At 41.7% G+C, this 22449-nt stretch overlaps 1 protein-coding gene across 1 annotated transcript in view; it reads right to left on the reverse strand.

Annotated features, from left to right (window-relative positions):
• TTC33 (tetratricopeptide repeat domain 33) overlaps positions 1–22449 on the reverse strand; it is a 335723-nt gene that overhangs the window by 307708 nt on the left and 5566 nt on the right. Inside the window, exon 2 of the mRNA XM_063456860.1 lies at positions 5688–5900. Coding sequence (XP_063312930.1) covers positions 5688–5899 — 212 coding nt within the window. The 5' untranslated portion in view covers position 5900. The remainder of the gene's footprint in view (positions 1–5687; positions 5901–22449) is intronic.

Here is a 22449-nt window from a genome sequence, read left to right on the forward strand (position 1 = left end):
ACGTACAGGAGACATCTTAACCCCAAAATCACAAGTTTTGAATCCCTTTTTAAAATTCTTCACCATACAACCTAAGGGATCCGGAATCGTTGACTGCGACGCACCCATACTTAACAATGGAACGTCGTCGACAACGAATACTATACACGCGTACTATTCAACAGTCACACCCGTTTCCTCTGGCAACAGCACCACGTGGTACAGTTACCAAGTGAAACGTACACAATAACAATAAACACTCAGGGAATTCCCGTACACACACAGCTGTTACACCAGTCACTATATAATCAATATTATGCCCTTTGGCGTAACTATACAGTCACCCACGCTATAATTCTCTATATACGAATTACCCGTCTATAACACACCCCAGTAACATCGTCTTTTACAAATAGCGGTTACAGTACGGTTAGCATAGGTCAAAGCACAAGTTAAGGTCACAATACAATTATTAGTGGTTATGGTGTTAAAACATGCAATGGACGACAGTGATTAGTACTTATATACAGTGTCAGTAAATATACAGGGTTATGGTACCGTGCACTATAATACAGCAACACACTATTAACACTCTCGCTAGACGGCTGAGCTCGCGCTATCTAACAAGATATACACTTTACTAAAACAATCGTTAACACATTTACAATTCCCAACTAAACTATTGGCCAGTACCTTGAATGGACTACCTAAAAACAATCTACATACGTTTTGGTTAGCCACACTGCCCAATCACCACATATATAGCGAGCTAGAGGACCGAATTTACACAGACGCCTCTTAGTCGCACTATCAAAAGTCTAGTGGGTTCCAAATTTACACGCCTTCCCACTTAGCCCAGATAGGATGAGAACTAGCGAACCGAATTTACACAGACGCCGCTTAGTCTCCCGGTCCCTCCGACCTAGCGAACAAAATGTACACCCTAGAACGCTAGTCTAGACAAGACACCGGTGTCCGGCTAGGGCTATTTACACCAGAGCCCCGCCTGACTAACAGAATCAAACGGTCTGACTAAAGAGCGTTCGATCGAGCGGTGCGCCTTCGCTCCTTCCCTCCGACAGAGGGGGCAGATACACAGATTCAAAACCCCTTTGGGCCTACCGCACAATCGGTATACCCCTAGTGGGTCCTGCCGTCTAAAACAGCAGTTGTCTTACCTCCTCGTTCCTGAACCTGAGTTCACACTCATCGACGGGGACACCCCAGCACTTCTTACGTAGAGGCCGATGATCTCCTGGACAACGGCCCAGTGGCGCCGAGACGAAGGGAGGTCCACGCAGAAGTTCAGGGGTGCAGCCGTAGAGAACGTGGGCAAAGATAGACCGTCTCACGCCTCTGCCTCTCAGCTACCGTTGAACGATGAGCTTCCCGGCCAATGCACCAAATGATACCGGAGAAACTGACGGAAGCCAAGCACAGAGAGATGGACACAGGTTTCTTCAGGAAGGAAGAGATTCTTTATTGGATCACCGATCGGGACTCAGAGGGACTAGCGTCACCAAAATACCACAAGTTCTGAGCCCCGGACAATAGTGCAGGCTCCTTATATAGGCATATAACTCCTCCCATATTAAGCTCCACCCGCACATTCTCTTAACCAATCAACACAAATAAGAATTAACTTCCTGTTTGACCGCATGGCTTGTCCAGCACAATGGAGGAGGGGAATACTATATCCTGTATTCTTGCACATGCTCCGTACACTACTGATCGTATCTTGCCTCGTGCAACCAACTGATCGATACGTCAGCATATGCACGTACACATGCCACGTGGTAATCTCGGCCTACTAAATTTATTTTTACCGAGATTCCACCACATAACCTGCCTCCCTTATCTCTTAGCTGACATGTTGGTTCCACTCTTGACAAATCTACATTAATATATAAAATGTGCAATGTTCTATTATGCCAAACAATTGTCTCTAATATGTTGACCATTTCGCTTGCAATCGCTGTTGTGGCATTGCTTGTTGCTATGTACCTTTCCTGCACGATAAAATAAAGAATATAAAAAAAAAAATATATTCAATGTATCTCAGAGCATTGGATTGGCAGATCGCCGCGATTGCTGTGCATGCAGCATGTATTAGGAAGGATTTGATAATTTGCAAAAGGTAAAGGAAACTTGAGCACGATTTCAACTCCTGGAAAAAAAAATCTAATCCTATCCAAATTCTTACCTCTGTGTCCCACAATTATATAGTTATACTATTATGTGGGTAATTCTCATTTCTGGGCTACCATACGGTCATACGGTTACTTAAAAAGAAGTAAGAAGACCATTCAGCAATGTCAAAAAACTCATATACAGAACATGTTCAAGACCCTTCACAATTTCTGCACTTTTGAAATCTGTAGTCAAAGAAAATATCTGAACTTGATATATAGCGGCTTACTTGGAAAATATATTCTAAAGACCTCTAGCTCCCTCAAGTGGTGGAAGACGTCAGAACATTATAGTTCTGTGTAAATTCCCATTATGAGTGAAGGAACTGTCAAAACACATTCCTCTCTCATTCAATCACAAGATCACAAGGGGGGGGGGACGACGACGACAAAAAACAGTGTTTACATGATCTTTCAGAGACATCTATTTTGCTCTAGTAAATAAATTATAAATAAGAGATTACTATTGTTATCTAAATTCTGATCAAAAAATACCTATGATCCCTATTGGGGAAGAAGTTGAACATTTAAGTGCACAGACAAAAGCTTGTCACCAATGCAAAAATGTATTACATTTTAATTGTAAGGCAGTGCTTTTGTCCCCAGGTCTCTCCCTCCCAAATGTCATTATGCCCTCTACAATAATTACCGCTATCCCTTTCTCTCTCCAATATTACTACACCTGTCGCAATGTCACTGCTATCCCTCCCCAATTACACTGGCATTTCTCTACAATATTACTACCATCCCTTTCCCATTCCTAGTGAAGCGCTTAAGTCCATAAGGACCAAACTTCTGGAATAAAAGGGAAACATGACATGTCACACATGTCATGTGTCCTTAAGGGGTTAAAGGACCACTATAGGCTCCCAGACCACTTCAGCTTAATGAAGAGGTCTGGGTGCCAGGTCCATCTAGGACTAAACTGCTATGTTTACAAATGGGTTAATCCAGCCTCTAGTGGCTGTCTCATTGACAGCCGCTAGAGGCACTTCCGCGCTTCTCACTAGACGCCAGCGTCCATAGGAAAGCATTGGGAATGCTTTCCTATGAGACTGGCTGAATGCACGCGCGGCTCTTGCCACGTATGCGCATTCAGCAGATGATGACCGAAGGAGGAGGAGAGTCCCCAGCGCCGAGGGAGCCCGGCACTGGAGAAAGGTAATATTTTAACCCCTTCCTCCCCCTTCAGCCCGGCGAGAGGGGGACCCTGAGGGTGGTGGCACCCTCAGGGCACTATAGTGCCAGATAACAAGTTTGTTTTAATTTTGAATCTTTAAACATCTATAAAAGCAGGTAACTTCCAGCAGCCCTCCATACACATTAAAAAATAATTTTTATTGTATATTTCTTTACATTGTATTATTTGTATATATTAGTTTATAATAAAGCTAAGTTTTTATCCTGCTCTTGGATGCCCTCTCATCTGTAACTACTCCACATTGACTATATCCTTGGAGATACTATCCACTAAAACCTTAAAGGGCACTGCATCTATTTTATCTCATTAAAGTGGTTATAGTGTCTTGAGTCCCCTAGTACCGTCATTTCGTTCAGCATTAAACAGTGTTTAATGATTTTATGTTTTACTGCTAAACAAGAGCTCCCAGCAGTCCATCCCTTATGTGCTGCTTTGGCTAATGAGGATGTATTAGCCTGAGTAGCAATGTGCAGCTGTGATTGGCTAAGAGTGTCAGCTGACTGCTATTAGCCTATGAATGGGTGACAACAAGGAAGTGTGTAATCTCTGTGTTAGCCACACCTCCAAAAGGGGCTGGACTGTGGGTGGCCTGTTAGTGTTAAACTGCTCAAACATGGTTTAGTACTGAATGAAAGGACAGTGCCAGGGGACTGGTTATAGAGATGAAATGGGTATAGTGACTACAATGTCCCTTTAAAGGGACACTATAGTCACCTGAACAACATTAGCTTAATGAAGCAGCTTTGGTGTATAGAACATGCCCCTGCAGCCTCACTGCTCAATCTCTGCCATTTAGGAGTTAAATCCCTTTGTTTATGAACCCTAGTCACACCTCCCTGCATGTGACTTGCACAGCCTTCCATAAACACTTCCTGTAAAGAGAGCCCTATTTAGGCTTTCTTTATTGCAAGTTCTGTTTAATTAAGATTTTCTTATCCCCTGCTACGTTAATAGCTTGCTAGACCCTGCAAGAGCCTCCTGTATGTGATTAAAGTTCAATTTAGAGATTGAGATTCACTTTCAAACAGATGTAATTTACCTTAAATAATTGTAAGTTTTTTTTTCATGCAGGCTCTGTCAATCATAGCCAGGGGAGGTGTGGCTAGGGCTGCATAAACAGAAACAAAGTGATTTAACTCCTAAATGACAGTGAATTGAGCAGTGAAATTGCAGGGGAATGATCTATACACTAAAACTGCTTTATTTAGCTAAAGTAATTTATGTGACTATAGTGTTCCTTTAAGGATTGAGCAATACCACAAATTACTTAGATAAATGTAAGCAGCACTCTTCTAATTACGTCACGGCTATTGTTGGTAGAGAGCACTATATTTTGTGTTTTATACCGCTGACTACACCTGGCTGAGTTGGGATTATACCACTTTATGGCATTTTATTGAAGCCACTTGCGCCTCTACATCATGTGAGTGCATATGATACATAACTAAATCAATCAAGTGTGTGATCTAATAATCTACATGTCCCATTACATGTTCTGCTGAGGATTCATAACAATTAGAAGAAGACACCTATATAGCAAGGCGAGGATTGTTAAGCCAGATATTGGAGCATTACTCCTATCCTCAGTGACCACCAGAATTTCCTGTCATAGTCTTACAGTTCTATCCAGATCAAGCCATGCACTTTCAAGTACTTGGCGATAGATATACAAGGGAGTAGGTTATGTAACGGTCAGATGTTTATTAAACAGAACAAAGGCTTTATAATAACATGCAATAAAGGGGAGTCTAGGCGGAGTGTCTGTCATTAACCCTTTAAGGATGGGGGCAATTGTACACGTTCTGATCAAAACAAAACTTAAACAAAACCTGGAATTTGACTATATGTCTGTTCAACTAAATTCACCTCTTTTATATTAGGGTACAGGGAGTTCCGCTACATGGATTATCCTTGTTTTTACAGTATTGATACAGTTGCATTATTTATCTTGCTTATGGATTGTGAATAAACTTTTTTTTTTTTAATAAATAAATCAAAACCATATAACAAATCATGGACATAAACTTGGGACATTACTAGATCGGTACTTCTCTAACAGAAGGATTAAGGGTAGTATCTTAGGAGAAAACAAAGATGGTCATCTGCACAATCTACGTATGTGACGATGTGGCATGGTCTGGTGCAAAACTACGTATGTGAAGCCTTGCAATGTACAAGGCTGTTTGTCTTATGATTCAGCCAAACAGAAATGAACCCTTTCATGAGATCTCGTAAATTTGAATAGCATTTTGGTGTAAATCAAACAGATATCAATTGAATTCATTTAAAAATAAATATCAACAAATATGAAACGGTACCTTCCATTTTGAGCCATCGTTATTCCCTCTTCTTTTAACCTTTTACTTTTCACAATGTTATCCTCAAGGAGTACTTCCTTTTTGCGTTTAATGGTATGATGCCAATCACCCTCCACATTCTCAGTCAAATCTGCAGCCTCCTCCTCAAACTGCTGGCTGGTCACCTTTGATACCTTCTCCCCTATCTTCCTCTTCCATCCAAAAGAAGCCATTCTGCAGCAAATTGGGAAACAGAAAATACTACCAAATCAGATCACACAATACAGCATCATAACTACAACTTGCATTGTGAATTAAAGACACCTAGAACATATTGTTTTCATGTATGATGTCAAAATTGTATATGCTGGTTAAGCAATTTTAAAATATTTATAGTAGTTAATGTTTAAGCACAAGCCACAGGAATCACATATTATTGCTATATGTCGTAATATGCAGAGTTTCACTCCTGCCCTCAAAGACCCTACAATTTCAGATGTGGTGTCCAACAAGGTTACGTATCAGTTAAACACACTTTGCAAGCAGTAATACTATTTTTTCCTTCAAAATAGAAATAAAAATCCTGTCAAGACAAGGTAAAGATTCCAGAAAACAGAATCTAAAATGGTGTTAAATATGCTAAGCATAACTTTGAGTTAGTCAGAGTCCACCCACCACCTCGGAGCACAGGAAATTATATACAAACACTCAAACAAACTCAATCAAACACCAATACTACACACAAACGTGCATCCGCATTTAAAATCCAACACTACATCCAAACACACCACTGCATGCAAATGCAAACATTACATACAAACACACCCCTGTATTGAAATGCTAAAATTATATACAAACCAAGCCTACACACAGAAGCACACCTGCTCCTAAGAACAATTATCTGTTTCCGATCTGTAGAAATTAGTGTATATACCAAAAGATTTAATTTGCCAAAAAAGAAAACATTACGCTCTACTAATTAAAAGGTTTGTGCTACGGCACACTTTTTTTTCTGGGGGTTCCACGATGTTGGTACACTATTGTGACGTTAGTCACTATCACTGGGGGCGGAAGACTGACACTTTATGGAGGTCCCCAGATAAATCCTATGTTTTAGTCAGCCCATTATAGGTACAGGGTGTGTAATGTATGTTTGTCACATATTCTCTCTCTCTCTCCCCCCCCCCCCCCCCCCCCATTCCTTGTTGTTTTCCCAGAAGGGCATTGTCCCATTTTTCCAGATACCCCTTTCATCTGCTGTATATTATTATATGTGTTTTAGGAGTTTTCTTGTACTATGGGAGATAACTGTGTTAGCGAGTCTGTGTGTATAAAAGGTAAACAGAAGGGAAGAAATTAGTTCATAATACAATAGCGATTTTGATATGGATCTTGGTGTCAGACAGGTAATTCAATTATGGACTTTTGACCTAATTCTGTCCTAGACATCAAGACTCCAAGGAGTGACTTATATTGTTTTGTGTGATGACCCCCTGTTGTGATTACTGGTATATAAACCTGTGGTTCACTCAATAAAACCAGTTCTACTTTACCCTTCACTAAGTCTCGGCTAGTGTTTGGGTTAAACAGATATACTGCTATACACTCTGCAGGAGAGAGTGATCACTTGGAGCTGTACCCAGGACCCTGATCCAGAGTGGGAAGCTACGGAGAGACCCCAACCAAGCTGAGGTGGCCAGGGGCTGAAAGACTACTCATGTTCCAGGGAGTGCTAGGAAGGGAGCTTGGCGGGGGTACCCAGCTAGGGTACCAGGCGATCCATCACACTATGGCAAAGGATTCCACGAGAAAATGAATTGGAACCCCTGGTCTAGACAATGCAGGAATAGACAAGTTGACTAAACAACAGTATTTTCTTAAAGGGACACTCCAGACCCCTAAATCATTTCAGCTTGCACAAATTCTTCATGTATTAAGTGTACGTATTCTTTATTAATTTTGCAAAAAGTGCAGATTTCAGTATAAATTGGGACTTTTATGAATCAAACTTGTTATGCCCCCTGGATGTCAATTATCTATGTCTTGTTATTTAATGGCTGTTTAGTTCAGTAGCTCTAAACTCAAGAGGCAGCAATTGCCCAGAGCACAGAGCATTGAGCTACATTGGGAAGTCTGATTAACCCCTTAAGGACCAAACTTCTGGAATAAAAGGGAATCATGACATGTCACACATGTCATGTTTCCTTAAGAGGTTAAACAGCCACAGAAAGTCTGGGCAGGGTTAGAAGGCAAGTGCTTGCAATGTACTCTGCACCTATAAAAAGGATATAGCAAAGAAACTACAGATTCAAACACCCAAAGGTATAACAAAGTAGATGAAACATGTAAAAAGTAAACAGTGCCCCAAATGTATATGTCAATGGGATCTATTCCGCACCAGGATCGGAACATGCTGTGTAAAGGCAAAACACAGTGCACACTTGTTGAACTATGAGACTAATGCAGCATGATCTCCAGACAGAAGTACAAGGCTATTTGCTCCCTCTGATGGAAGAGACATCAATGATTAATTAATCATGAAAAAGCTGAGAAGGGAAAAATTCATGAGTATGGGTTTGAGGAATCGAAAAGGGAGCATACTTGTTTCCAATAGAAAATTATATATTGATTGATCTTGTAATTAGTAAAATTCTGCCTGAAGAAAGAAAAGTGACATTTTATTTCATAATTTCAAAAAACAAATACTAATGTTTTCCCATAAATAAAGACCTTAAAGTAACACTCCATCAAATGTTTGCCACTGTTAACCCTAAAGAAAACATGCAGGTATTTTTCTGTTTGTTTTCTTTATGATTGATGATAAAAAAAAAATAAAATGAAAAAAAGCTTGCAATAACCGCAGACATGCGGTCTGCAGTCTTTTCAAACCCTCCCTTCTTTCCTCGACACAAACTGGGAATTGACCAATCAGAGGCTTCTTACTGAGCCTCTGCGCTGGAGCTGCAAGCATGCATGCAGTCACAGCTTTCCGATGCTTCTCCAGCCTAGCGTACATGTCATTTTCTTTAATTATTCCTGTGAACCAAATCAAAACGAAAGAAAACCCCATGATTGTCACTTTCTGCACCCAGGTTTAATAGTGCTGGTTTCTATAGAAACTAGCACTTTTATATGATCTCGACAAATGGACTGACCCCAGCAAGCTGAAGTGCTTCATGTGTCTGGCGTGTCTTTCTTAATAAAATATACAGTCCTATTAAAGAAAAAAAAAAAACTTGATTCCTGAAATGTTACGATAGAAGAGCAAAACAGACAAACTAACAAATGAGCAATCTACAGGTCACTTGAGGCTGCTATATCTGTATTTAAATGAGCACATATATTATTTTTAAAGTTATAATTCAAATTAGGCCCCCCAGTTTAAAATAAAAATAAAATAAAAAACCTGACCCCCACCTCTGCTTTTTCGAACTTACCTTAACCAATCTCCAGTCACTTATACTAAATTGGTACTAAATAAGCCTGGCCACTCGAAGTACCAGTATACGCTTACTACTGTTATCCTCTGCTCTAGCTGCACCTAGGTTTACGTGCTAGAAATAGGCTAGTCTTGACATTTAAAACTCCTTTCCTAGGATATTTTGTGGACCGAACCAGGGCTTTATCTGTGCTCTTGTAGACAAAGGTGATATCTGCAGTTTATTTTGACAGTGTAATTTTTCTTGTGAGATAAAAATAATGTGATGTAGTAAATGCAAGCAGTATTCCTTTTTTTTTTTTTTTTTTTTTTTTTTTTTTAAAATCAGCCTTATAGTGAATGTATCAGCTCAGTCCAAATTGAAACATATATTTTATACCTTGGGCACCTCCACTAAGAAGATTGGCTGGTTTTGAAGTGGTTGAAGAGCAAGCTCCCAAATGCCCAAGCAAATACCTTGACAGCCTTGTTTTATGGGGGCCCAAGAGCTAGTCGGCTAGTCACCTTTGGGCGCCCCCCGGGCAAGGAACCACTTCGTTCCCTGGCGTACTGCGAGGGAGCGCTGAACTGTGAGCTCTCCCACACGCAACCCGCAGTAATGCCGGGAGACGGAATATGACCCAAAGGTAGGGAGGCTGGGTGGATTTATATTACATTTTAAAAATATAACAATTTCTGAGTTGTGTGTATGTCTGTCTGTCAGTGAATTTGTGTGTGTGTGTATCTGTCAGTGTGTGTCTGAGTGATGTGTCTGTGAGTGCGTGTCTATAAGTGTGTGTGTCAGTAAATGTGTATATATCTCTCAGTGTGTCTGTTAGTAAAGGTTTGTGTCTGTCGTGTGTGTGTGTGTGTGTGTGTATATCTGTCAGTGTGTGTCTGAGTGTGTGTGTGTGTCGTGAATGTGCGTATATCTCTCAGTGTGTCTGTTAGTGAATGTTTGTTTCTGTCAGTGTGTGTGTGTATATATGTCAGTGTGTGTCTGTGAGTGAGGGTATGTCTGTCAGCGTTTGTCGGTGAGTGAGAGTGTGTCTGCCAGTAAATGTGGATGGGTGGGTATCTGTCAGTGAGTGTCTGAATGTCAGTGTGTGTGTCACTCACTCACAGTGTCTGTGAGTGTGTGTCTGTCAGTGTGTATGAGTGATTGTGTGTGTCTGTGAATCTTAGTCTTCAGCAGGAAGAAGTGTGGCCTCAAAGGGAAGGGGTGGGGCAAATTCAAATTAGGGGGTGCCCAAGTTCCGTTATTCCCAGGGCACCACAAATCTAAAATACACCACCGGGTTTAGGTACTCATTTTGAAAAGAATGCGATAAAGTGGCAGCATTCGAAAGATAGCAAATCTTTTTAAGTAGAGAGATAGATACGAGTTTTAAACATTGGCATGCATAAAAGTTAATAGAAATGATGGCTACCTCTATGTGATGGATCAAACTAAAACACTAGTCTTCGTCATGACAGTTTCACTTTACCAGGAATTTTATCTGTTGAATTTACCACTTGAGGCTTGATTCAAACTCCACTTTCATTAAAAATAGACATGACAGCAACTTTCAACAATATAATTAATAAATCATAGTTGGGATGCTTTGGCAACGCAACCTGTGAAAAACACAATGCAAATGGTGACAGAAAACATATTTCATTTTCCTCTGCCAAAAGGAGCCAAGTCAGAGCTATTTATACAAACAGAACCTCATGCTAGGAGGCAGGTGTTAAAAGGTTACATGGGACGTCTAGTTATTAATTCCAACAATGACACTTGCATTTTGTATTAAGGGCAACCAAGTTGATGAAATGCAAACAATATAAATTACCATTTGTAAAAATTAATGAGTTGGATGAAATAATATTTTATGTGGCTGGTACCAAGTGGCTGACAAGTCCTGATAAATGGTCGTGTTATTAGCAGATTATGATTGCTTGCATGATATGTAACTTTCCACTAATAAATAAAAGCTCCTTTCAGACGACAGTTTTCATTTACTGTACCTTGTTTTCTCATTTAATAGGCTAGGCCAAATTATAATGTTCAGTAATCAGTGATTTGTGATGTGTTAACAAATAACTTGCGTAACGAAGACAAAAATAGCCAGGATTACTTATTTACTCTTATTTTGGTCTCAGTTTTGCAAAAAAAAGCCACTTGCAGTGAAAAAGCTTAGTGGTGGGTTAATGTGAATAGAAGAGAAGGGGATAATACGTGCGTTCGTTCATTGCAGTTTGTAAGGTATTATATGGATAATTTGCAAACCACTTACAATGCTTAATGTTGTCATGGAAACAGTGTGTTGTTGAATCCACATGGAATTTAATGTAATTTTAGTGTCAGCAGGACTAAAATCCTGCTTGTGCCAGGGAGATTTGGATATCACTAGATACCTGTCAGTTGGGGTCACCTTTACGGGCCCCATGCTGACTGATTAGAGGTGACAAGTGCTCAAAATGTGTACTGTTACATTTCATTGACATTCTGTGGTCAAACAGTCAAAACAGTCAACACAGGGTGCCAAGGTAATCAGGGAGAGGACCATACAGTCTTTTCAGATCAGGTCTCCCAGAACCCCAAAACCTAATCACACTGCCTGTACACTTGGAGACTTTTCCCACTTCAGTTATTTTGGCCTTAAATTTTAAATTCACTCTGAATTCCTGACAATGATCACTTTACTGAATGTATTACAGCATTGGAAATACTGAGAGAGATGATATGCGAATACTTATTTTATTTTTTTACAAAAGCTACACCCTGGCTTCCGGTTCCGCCGCCATCTTAGCTAGCCGCGTTTCACTGCACCTCCGCTCGAGAGGAACGGCATCCATCTCCATCTAGCGCTCTTTGGCTTTGTGTAGCTGCCTTGGACACGGGATCCGCTCTCCTGCAGTGTTGCCGACTGACTGGAGTCCATCTGGGGACCGAATGGAGGTCTGCTCATCTCCCCTTACCAGAGAGCTGCAGCTGCTGGATATCTCTGCTTCCCTGTACAGAGCAGAGACTAACTGAGGGCTCCTGACACCAGCGGTGGAAAGATACCCGCGGTGTATACCGCGTCAGATACAACACCCCACAACTAAAGCCGTACCCCAAACCTGCATAGGACATCAGGCTAGCAAGCTCCCCATACAAGTCAGGCTATTTATTTATTTATTTTTCTCTCTCTCGCCCTCCTTTTTCTGTTTTTTTTTCCTCTACTCCTTCTCACTCCTTCTAGCTGCAATATAAATATAGACCTGCCCACTGGCCATACAGCAAACCTGTGCTGCAATAAGGAACTACCCTCTCATCAAAAATCAGTGCCTATCAAACTCTACCCTGTCACCACTATCTCTCACTTCATTGCCAAATGAGCACAGCTACATAGAAGCTGAGATTTGACAGGTACTCCTCTCATAAATAGTGGTGTCTCCAAACCTACAGGCACTCAGACTGTATATACCTTGGTTGACTTTTCTTATCCATTTCTCCACTTGGAAGAGAAGGAGAGGGACGATTTTTTGTTCTAGATTTTTTTTTATTTATTTTTTTCTCATCTCATCTCCCCCAACCTGATAGGGGGTGTACACCTGTGTCGGAAAATTATCCCTTGCTGTAGTTAACCAGCAGATCCCCTCCACGCCCTGAGTCAGGGCAAGCCCCCAGACACCTCAACGGGTTCTACCTTGCTATATCTCACCCGCAAACCTCTACTACACCCTGAAACACTGCAAAACCTCGGATACCTTCACCGCGGCCAGTTCCCTTCCAAACCACTAAAATATCTACGTGCTGGGGTCCTCGCATAACTTCCCAATAGCCGCATTTGGACACAAAGAAGAGGGGGAAGAGAAAAATCCTATACTGACAGTGCACCGGAAAAGGGGTCCAGCTCACAAGAAACCTTCTCTTTTTCTCTTATTTTTGATTTTTTTTTTTTATTGTTGCTTTTTATCTGCTCTTTGCCACCTACCATAACCTCCCTCCTTCTCCACGTCATGGATAAATTTGTTGACAAATCCTCCTCTACACGACAAAACAGCAAACCGCAAAGACCTGCCAAGAAACATCCAAGGAAAACAACACCCCCACCTACGCCAGCCCTCTCCCCTGCTGGCTCTGACCCAGATGGGGATCCCTCCATAGCATCTACTCTCATCTCAAGCTTCAGAAACGGCCCGTGAAGTGTCAAATCTCCTCAAACCCATCTTTGACTCCCAATTCAGGGACATTAAAGAATCCATTGATAATGCAGTCCATTTACTCCAATCCCACTCCACCCAAATCACTCTACTAGAAACCAGACAAAGCGCAACTGAAGATGAAATACACCAACTACAATCGACCATACGAAGACAGCACAATACTTTAACAACTCTACAGGACAAATAGACGATCTCGAAAATCGGAGTAGGAGAAACAATCTAAGGTTTGTGGGCTTCCCTGAATCGCTAACTTCGGCTGACATTATCCCCACTCTTCAAGGCTGGCTAAACGACACCCTACAGCTCAATACCCCCGCATCTACGCCCATCGTTATTGAACGAGCAGACAGATTAGGGCCCGATGGGCCCACTGACACTACTAAATCCCGAAAAATAATTGCAAAATTTCTCAACTTCAATGATACAGTTCGTATCCTTACAGCCTATAAACAACTGCCCCGGCTCACCTATCACGACAAAATAATTCTCATCTTCAAAGATTACTCTGTACAAGTCACACAGCGGAGACAAGCCTTTACTCCTATCTGCTCAGCATTACACAAGAAAGGCATAAGATTTCCCCTGCTATACCCTGCCATTCTACGCTTACGTATCGCAAATCATACTTTATCTACATCTTCAGTATCAGAGGCCACCACCTTTCTTCAGAATGTTCTCCCGAATTGGGGAACGCCTTCACCAACTTCCTCGGCCGGATCCTCACCACGTAGGGAGGAGTGATGAACCTTCATCTCTAAGTGTTATTTGGTTTACTTATCTGTATATAGTTTGGGCCACTTGGCCTACCACACACCGGATCCACTGGACTCCTTGCCTCCTTTTCCGTCCGCTTGGGCTGTCATGGACGGAGTCCCCCCTCTATACTACCAATCACAGCTATATCAACTTCCCCGGCGAGGTATCGGCTAGGACATCAATGTCTTCCTACACAAGAACTTTCTCTACTTCTACTATCAAATTCCTCTCCTGGAATGTAAAAGGGGCAAACACACCCATAAAGAGAAAGAAGATTTTGACACATTTAACTAAACAGCAACCGCACGTTACCGTTCTACAGGAGACTCACTGGGCATGATCGTCTGACACGCAGCTTAAAGCACCTTGGATCCAGTCCTGTATTACAGCTAAATATAAATCCAAAACACGGGGGTGGCGATCTTACTGCACTCAAGCCTTCAACACACAATACACAAATGCGAGGTTGACCCGGAGGGTCGATAAGTAATATTATGTCTTAGTGTCAACTCAATCTGTTACTGCATTGTGAATGTCTATGCCCCTAACTCTTCACCGGGCCCTTTCTTCACAAAACTTCTGACCCTGCTTGCTCAAATAGATGTAGATCAAGTTCTAGTCGGGGGGGATTTCAACGCGGTAATGGAGTCAGGCAGGGACAGATCCTCAAGAGGTGTGATTCCTCCCACAGACAGTGACCGCAGTCTCTCCCACCTCGTGTCCACCTATAATTTACACGACCCTTGGAGGATACTCCATGGCAATGAAAAGGACTACACTTTTCACTCCCTGGTGCACAATTCCTTCTCTAGAATAGATAGGTTTCTAGTGACCCCAACACTCCTGCCTCATATATCAAAAACAACCATTGAATCAATCGTGATATCTGACCACGCACCCATCACAATGACAATATCCACCCCTCCAACTCCTCCACACACTAAACACTGGCGCTTCCCTGCATATCTCACGACCCAGCAATCGTTTCAGACTCACTTACAGACCCATTGGGCAAACTTCCTAGATGACAATCTGGAACACGTGGAAGAGCCAAAACTACTCTGGGAGACTTCCAAGGCAGTCATGAGGGGACAGATAATTTCCTACACTTCATCCACCAAGAAAAAATGGCAGAAGGACTACACAGTCCTAGAGGCAGATCTCAAACAAGCTCATACAAGGTATTTAGCCAATCCATCTGACACAAACAAACCTACTTTGACGCTAAATCCACTCTAAACAGTTACATCACAATCTATGCCCAATCAAAACTAGACTTCCAGACACAACACTTCTTCAGATGGGGGGGGAAGGTCCGGGGGGTTGTTGGCCCGCATGGCCAACCCTAAAACCAGATTCAAACCAATAACGGCAATAAATTCACCGGAGGGAGTCCGGTCCACCGCTCATGCAGCAATTAATAAAGCCTTTCATGACTACTTCAAAAAAATATCGACAGCCCCGACTGATCAACATGCACAGGGTATGGCTTTCCTAAAAAATCTGAACCTACCCCACATAGACGAGGACTCCCGGGAACTACTTAGTGCCCCCATCACTGAAAAATAAATTCATACAGCTATTGCTTCTCTTAAATCGGGTAAAGCCCCAGGCCCGGATGGCTATACCGCTGAATATTACAAAACTCTAAAACGCCAGATCAGCCCTACCCTTAAAGCCCTTTTTGACCAAATCTATCTGAGAGGACTCTCAATAGACTCCCTTAACCAAGCACGTACCGTGCTAATACCGAAACCATGTAGGGACACTGAGGATCTGGCGTCTTATCGCCCTATATCGTTACTCAATTTGGACCTCAAAATTCTCACTAAGATCATAGCCTCAAGAGTTCAATCATTTTTACCCAGGGCCCTCACGGGTCACCAACTAGGGTTCGTGGTGGGAAGACAAATGGTCACGGGTGTCCGGAGGGCGTTGGCGGCCGTGACGGGGGGGGAGGGTGGGCTTCCCCTCTCCTTCCCTCATCAGCCTCGACATTGAGAAGGCATTCGATAGCATCACTTGGCAACATTTGATACGCGTCCTCAAACTGCGCTACTTCGGGCACGTCTTTGTGACCTTTGTTAAAAACCTGCAACACAACCCAACCACGTGCATCACAACAAATGGACTGGATTCCCCATATTTAACGCTGGGACGGGGGGTACGACAGGGATGCCCCCTATCACCACTACTATTTAACCTAGCCATAGATCCCCTGTTGCGAGCTATTGAATCAATGCCTAACTTCAAGGGCATCCCCTTGGGAGATGTCAATATGAAGGTCTCTGCCTTTGCCGACGACATACTCCTATATACCTCGGAGCCAACCTCCTCCATACCACCTATCCTTGACCTACTTGACAAATTCCATGCCCTGGCAGGACTTAAAAGTTAACTGGTCGAAATCCAGTGCGCTACATCTGGGGAGGGGATCGCCTCCTAGGCTGCCGAGGGGGGTCCCACTGAAATGGCAAACCTCGGCCCTACAATATCTAGGGATCAAGATCCCAAGAAACATAGGCCAACTGTACAAACTAAACATTCCGCCTGTTCTCTCCTCCATCTTTAGTGAATTGGAACACTGGCACAAGTTGCCACTCTCCTACATAGGACGGGCCAATCTCTATAAACTAGTTTCCCGAAGCTACTATACCCGCTTCAAGTACTCCCAGTCTTACTCTCCAAAACAGACGAAGGTCTTCTAAATAAAAAACTGAGGCACTTTCTCTGGCAGGGATCAAGGGCCAGGCTGAGCCTAACTAAACTTCACCAAACCAAATGGAACGGAGGACTTAATCTCCCAAACGCCAGTGAATATAGTATGGTGGCCCAACTCCGGCATGCGCTCGATTGGATCCAGTCGCAGTCAGGATACACAGACCTAGCTCTGGAATCCTTTCTGGCACAGCCGCATTCGCTGACAGTACTCCTACACAAACCACACATCCTACTTTCGGATGATATTCTCTCAAACCCTCTCTTGGCCGTCACGATTAAGGCCTGGAAGATGGCCCGGACCAGCATTGGGGCAAACCCATTATGCTCCATACACCTACCCCTGCTCCGGAACCCCGGGTTCCAGGACGGATCCAACACGTATCCATTCACGATGTGGTCAGGGCAGGGCCTCGGGTCTTTGAGTTCCTTTGTAGACTTTGACACAAACAGATTTCTCACCATGGGGTGCCTGAGGGAGCGCTCTCCGGACCTTCCCATACCCTGGTTCGCATTCTTTCAAGTACGACATTATTTTTACAACATCAGACAACGCCTCATGCCCTCCGACTGGAGTAACTCTCTGGATCGTCTTTTATGCACCACAAACCCAGCATTTTACTCCATCTATACCCTCTATGCCCTTCTACGATACACACCCGATTGGACCACATAACAGACAGGTCTGGGGAAATGGAAGACTCATTTCCCTGACATCACACCTAAGAACATCCTAAACTCACATTACACTCAAAGTCAACTGCTCCCCATGGTTTCATATCGAGATATGTTCCTGAAAACCACACACTATGCATATTTCACGCCACATAGACTACACCTCATGGCAAGGAAGGACTTCTCTACCTACTTTAAATGCACCCACAACAAAGCAGATATGTATCACTGTCTGTAGGAGTGTCCCATGATCCAGACTTTCTGGAGAGAGGTTACTCAATACTTAAACAACAACATGACGCCCATACCATTAAATCCCAGATTTCTATTGTTGGGACCCGTAAGCGGTGACCCCATACCTAATAGTCGCTTCTCTATGATTATAGCAGCGGTGGGCCGCAAAACCATTCTTCAAGTTTGGAACAAGCCGGGCAGTCCATCACTCACTTTATTCTTAAGCAAACTCAAGTTCCTTTTTAAAATGGATTGGCTTCATACCCTAACCAACAAGGAACTTCTGGTAAAAAAAATTCCTCACATGGAAATTGTATATTTCTATGCTAGACACCTCCTTCCAATCTAGAATTAGAGCAACTTTGGAATATACGGCATGGTTCTCAACCGAGGTGGTGGCGGGAAGGGATCCATTGGGTGTGCTACCCAATGCTACTTATCCATAAATCTATATACGGCTCCTGGGGAGCGGGGATGTCCAGTGGACCGGTAATTGTAAATAGTTATTGACCTTGAAAAACCCTGGAGAGAGGGAGGGTGGAAAGCAAACCTAGACCCAGGGGGTGTAGAACAATCAAAACAACGGGGATACAAAATGCATCCGATTATAAAATAAACATACCTAGAGCAAACGTATTAAATGTACTAAAACAGTTAAACTCTTATGACACCCAATACAAAATGTCATTATGACATGTAACGCTGACCATACAATCATGCTTTCATTGTTCCACACGGATCTCTACTAACCCAACTCACACAGATGCAGATCACACCTCACATACACATCACATCCCACGACAAAAACACACCAACAAACCTCCTGAATAACAATGCATCAACCACAATCCCACTCCTACATAACATGTTAAACGCAACATCTCCTAAGGTTATCTGTTTTCGTTCTACTTTAATTATAAAAAATTAAACTCTGGCAGAGGGCAACCAACACAACAGGAAGAAAACCCTTGACAAACTAACTGGAATTTCTTTTCCTTTCTGTAACGCATAATTGACATATGTACTATCATATGGCTTTTGCACAAGCATATCAATGTTACTTCACCATAAGATCTGCCATTGCAAAAATAAAGATTGGAGAAGGAAGGGAGAGAAAAAGGCCAAAAAAACAGAGAAAGCAAAGACAAGAGAAAGGCCTGTGCCACCCCTCTAGAAATAGCTTTTAATACAAAGTAATGCCCAACAATATAGACTTTGCCTATACCACTTATTATGTGGGATCATGACCAAGTGACCAGATAACATATAAGATTAATTCATCAAGCCATTGAAGTCTTGCTTTATTTCAAGTTTCAGGTTAAACCCACATTGATGTTGTAACATGGCTAAGCTGGGCCTATCCACAGTCTATGGGGTGCACCTCAATACTACGTGCCCAGCACAAGGAATTGTAACTCACCCTTTGTACGGCACTGTACTTAGTCATATTTCCAGTGTACTCCTTATAATCACAATGTCTGGCACTTTAAATTCTCTGTTCAAGTGAAATTAAGGTTTCCATCTGCTTATTATTTTTTCCCTGGCCACCACTTACGCCTCTTCAAATGACCGACGATGGAGGCAGATGTTGCCTATTTTTTTTTTTTTTTTTTTTTTTTGCTTTTGCCAATAATGGAACCATGTTTTTTGTTGAGATCCTACTAACCTTTGATACAACTATTCTGTCTGGAAATTACCCATAGTCATGTTATACTTGACAAACCTTTTTGTTTTACTTATGTTGTATTGTTAAATGCCAAAAAAGTGAATGCTTCATATACACTCTTGACACTGTATCTATTCTGAAACAATGCCTGCCGTATGTGTTGTATTTAACATCCACAATAAAAAGTGTTTAAAAAAAAAAAGCTACATCCTAGGAAAAACACATCGCTAATAGTGTCTAAAGATGACTTTTTGCTTTTACATTACAGCAACCCTACACTAGTCTACACAATGTTACTCCAGCACACCAATGTTTTCAAATATATTTTAAAAGAAAGTATCTCTTGCTTGTATTTTTTTGTATCCAGATACTGCTTAACCTTCACCCTTTAAAGGGTTAGTCTATGCACCATAAGCACATCTCTGCAAATGCATGGTGATTAGAGCATCCTGAGTCCACTCGGGCTGTCAATAAAAGCATCACTATAGCATTAGAAATACAAATCTATATTTCTAATGCTATTGTGCCCCTCTGCCTCCATGGCACTCCTACCTGGTGTTTGAAGGGTTAAAAGCCCTTTCATCACTTACCTCTTTACAGCATTGAGGTCCCTCTGCGCTGGATTGGTCTTCTCCAGCGTCATCCCTCCAATAGGGGTACCTAATGTACACATGTGGCATTAGACCTTTCCCATAGGAAAGCATTAAATTAATGTTTTCATATGGGGATTTTAACCCCTTAAGGACACATGACATGTGTGACATGTTACAATTCGCTTTTATTCCAGAAGTTTGGTCGTTAAAGACAACGTCCTCATGCAAAGCATCAGGACGTTCAATGTCATTTTGTAAAGATGAAGGAAGCGCCTCCAGTGCCCCTCTGCTAAGGGGACAGGAACAATGCACCCAGAGATTAAGTGTTCTGGTTGAATATAGTGTCCCTTTAAGCAGTCTGGGACACACAGTTCTGTGTTGCAAGTATCAATGCTATCCTTTTTGTACTAAACCAACAAACTAGGGCACTACAGATATGTCTTCCCAGCGATGTTCATTAAACATTTTTTTTTTTACCCAATATTTTGAATGCATTCAAAATGATGTCATATTTTGCGTAGACCATGGTATAAATAAAGGGTTAGTCCAGCAGTCTTGAGGAGGGGAGACCTTTTTGGCATAATATGGTTGGAGTAACCATTTGAAACATCACAGTCACTTTAAGGTTTTTTTATAAAACTAAAATCTCTTTCACAGAGATTGACCGATATATACGAGACAAACCAGGAACTTTATCTTGTGGAAGTAACAAATTACGGCAAAACATAGCAATAGGCAAATATTATGCCATCAATTCTGCCATGTCCTATCAGCCATCACTCATGATTGTTGGTAGGAACAGGACTCATATTTTTAATATAGGACGCTATAGTGTGTGTGTTTGTATATCACATACACAAATATACATACACACATGCAGTTTGTCATTATAGGCTTCCATTGCAGGAGAGAAAGCCTATGAGACTTTTTGTCTGCAGAGCCCTCTCGCGAGCACCAGCTAGTTCGATCTTTGCCACGGGTAATCATGGCAATGATCCGATGCTGCACAATGACGAGGCTTGCCAGAAGAGTTTGCAAAGGTAGATGAAGACATGCAGAGTCTCTATACCACCATGGGACCACCAGGAAATGTTGTGTCCACCTCCCTGGCCAAAGGTAAGAAGTAGGGAGAGGAAGTAAACCAAAAACAGACAAACAGACAAACATAAAAAAAATTTAAAAAAAAGGAAAAAAATATCAATCTGCTCCTCTCTCCCCCTTTACACTGCAAAAACTATTCAGACACACACGGCAAAAAACTATTCATATACACACTGCCTCCACTGTAAACACACTGCATCCACTATACAAACACACGGCAAAAAACTATTCATATACACACTGCCTCCACTGTAAACACACGGCAAAAAACTATTCAGACACACACTGCATCCACTATACACACTCACTGCAAAAAACTATTTAGATACACACTGCATTCAATATACACATAATTAATTTATTTTCTTAAATTTCAATTTAAAATACATGGGTATATATTGCAGTGAGTTATATATCCAAAAAATACTGTACATGTGGAGATCTATGGCGGTTCCTTTGTCTCACAGTATCTTTCACAGAACCCGGTTTTATTCTCTTGTTTACTTTCAAAACAGCCAAGACACAGGCTCCTGGCTGCCAAAAATTTAACCCCTTAAGGACACATGACGTGTGTGACACGTCATGATTCCCTTTTATTCCAGAAGTTTGGTCCTTAAGGGGGTAAAGGCCCACAAGAGGAAATCCAAAATGACTTCAGGAATTTTAGCACCAAATAGCTAAGTAAAAGGTAGCTATTGCTTGTGCAATTTTTTTAGTTATTTATTTTAATTTACATTCTCTAATGTGCACACCAGCAAATCATGCAAGTTTGTTTCAGCCCTTGTGTCTTGAGAGAATTATAGAGTGCTGAAGAATATGTTGATCCTACAAAAACGCTACTACTAAAAGTAAACGAACCCCTGAAGTTCCAGACACTGTTGAAGAAAACGTCAAGTCAAATGCACACCCAAGGCATCATGGGATGGCTGAACACCCAGAATGTGGAAGTGAAGCAAAGGTTTTCTTTTTGTTCTGTTTGTTTATTATTTTATACATCCCAGAAAATGCTGCAAAACCATTTACCATTTTTCCAAGAATTCTGCTGTACATTTCAGTTTTGTGTTTTTAATACTACTTATCTGACTGCATACTTGTTTTAAAATGCCATAATTACAGGTTTTATTCACTCAAGTAAGAATGCATAGCGCATTTGAAATTCAAGGTAACAATAGTTGAACTGGAAAAATCTCTAAGTCAGTCATGGTTCCAGTTTGCCTAATTTGGCCTTAAAGTTGAAATTCACTTTGAATTCTCACGTTATACAGGTGATGCTCGAAAAATTAGAATAACGTGCAAAAGTTCATTTATTTCAGTAATGCAACGTAAAAGGGGAAACTAATATATGAGATAGACGCATTACATGCAAAGCCGTGATTTGGCTTCCAGCTCATGAAAACCCCAAATCTCAGTAAATTAGAATATTACATG

Source organism: Pelobates fuscus, chromosome 5, assembly GCF_036172605.1.
Source record: "Pelobates fuscus isolate aPelFus1 chromosome 5, aPelFus1.pri, whole genome shotgun sequence".
Lineage (NCBI taxonomy): Eukaryota > Metazoa > Chordata > Amphibia > Anura > Pelobatidae > Pelobates > Pelobates fuscus.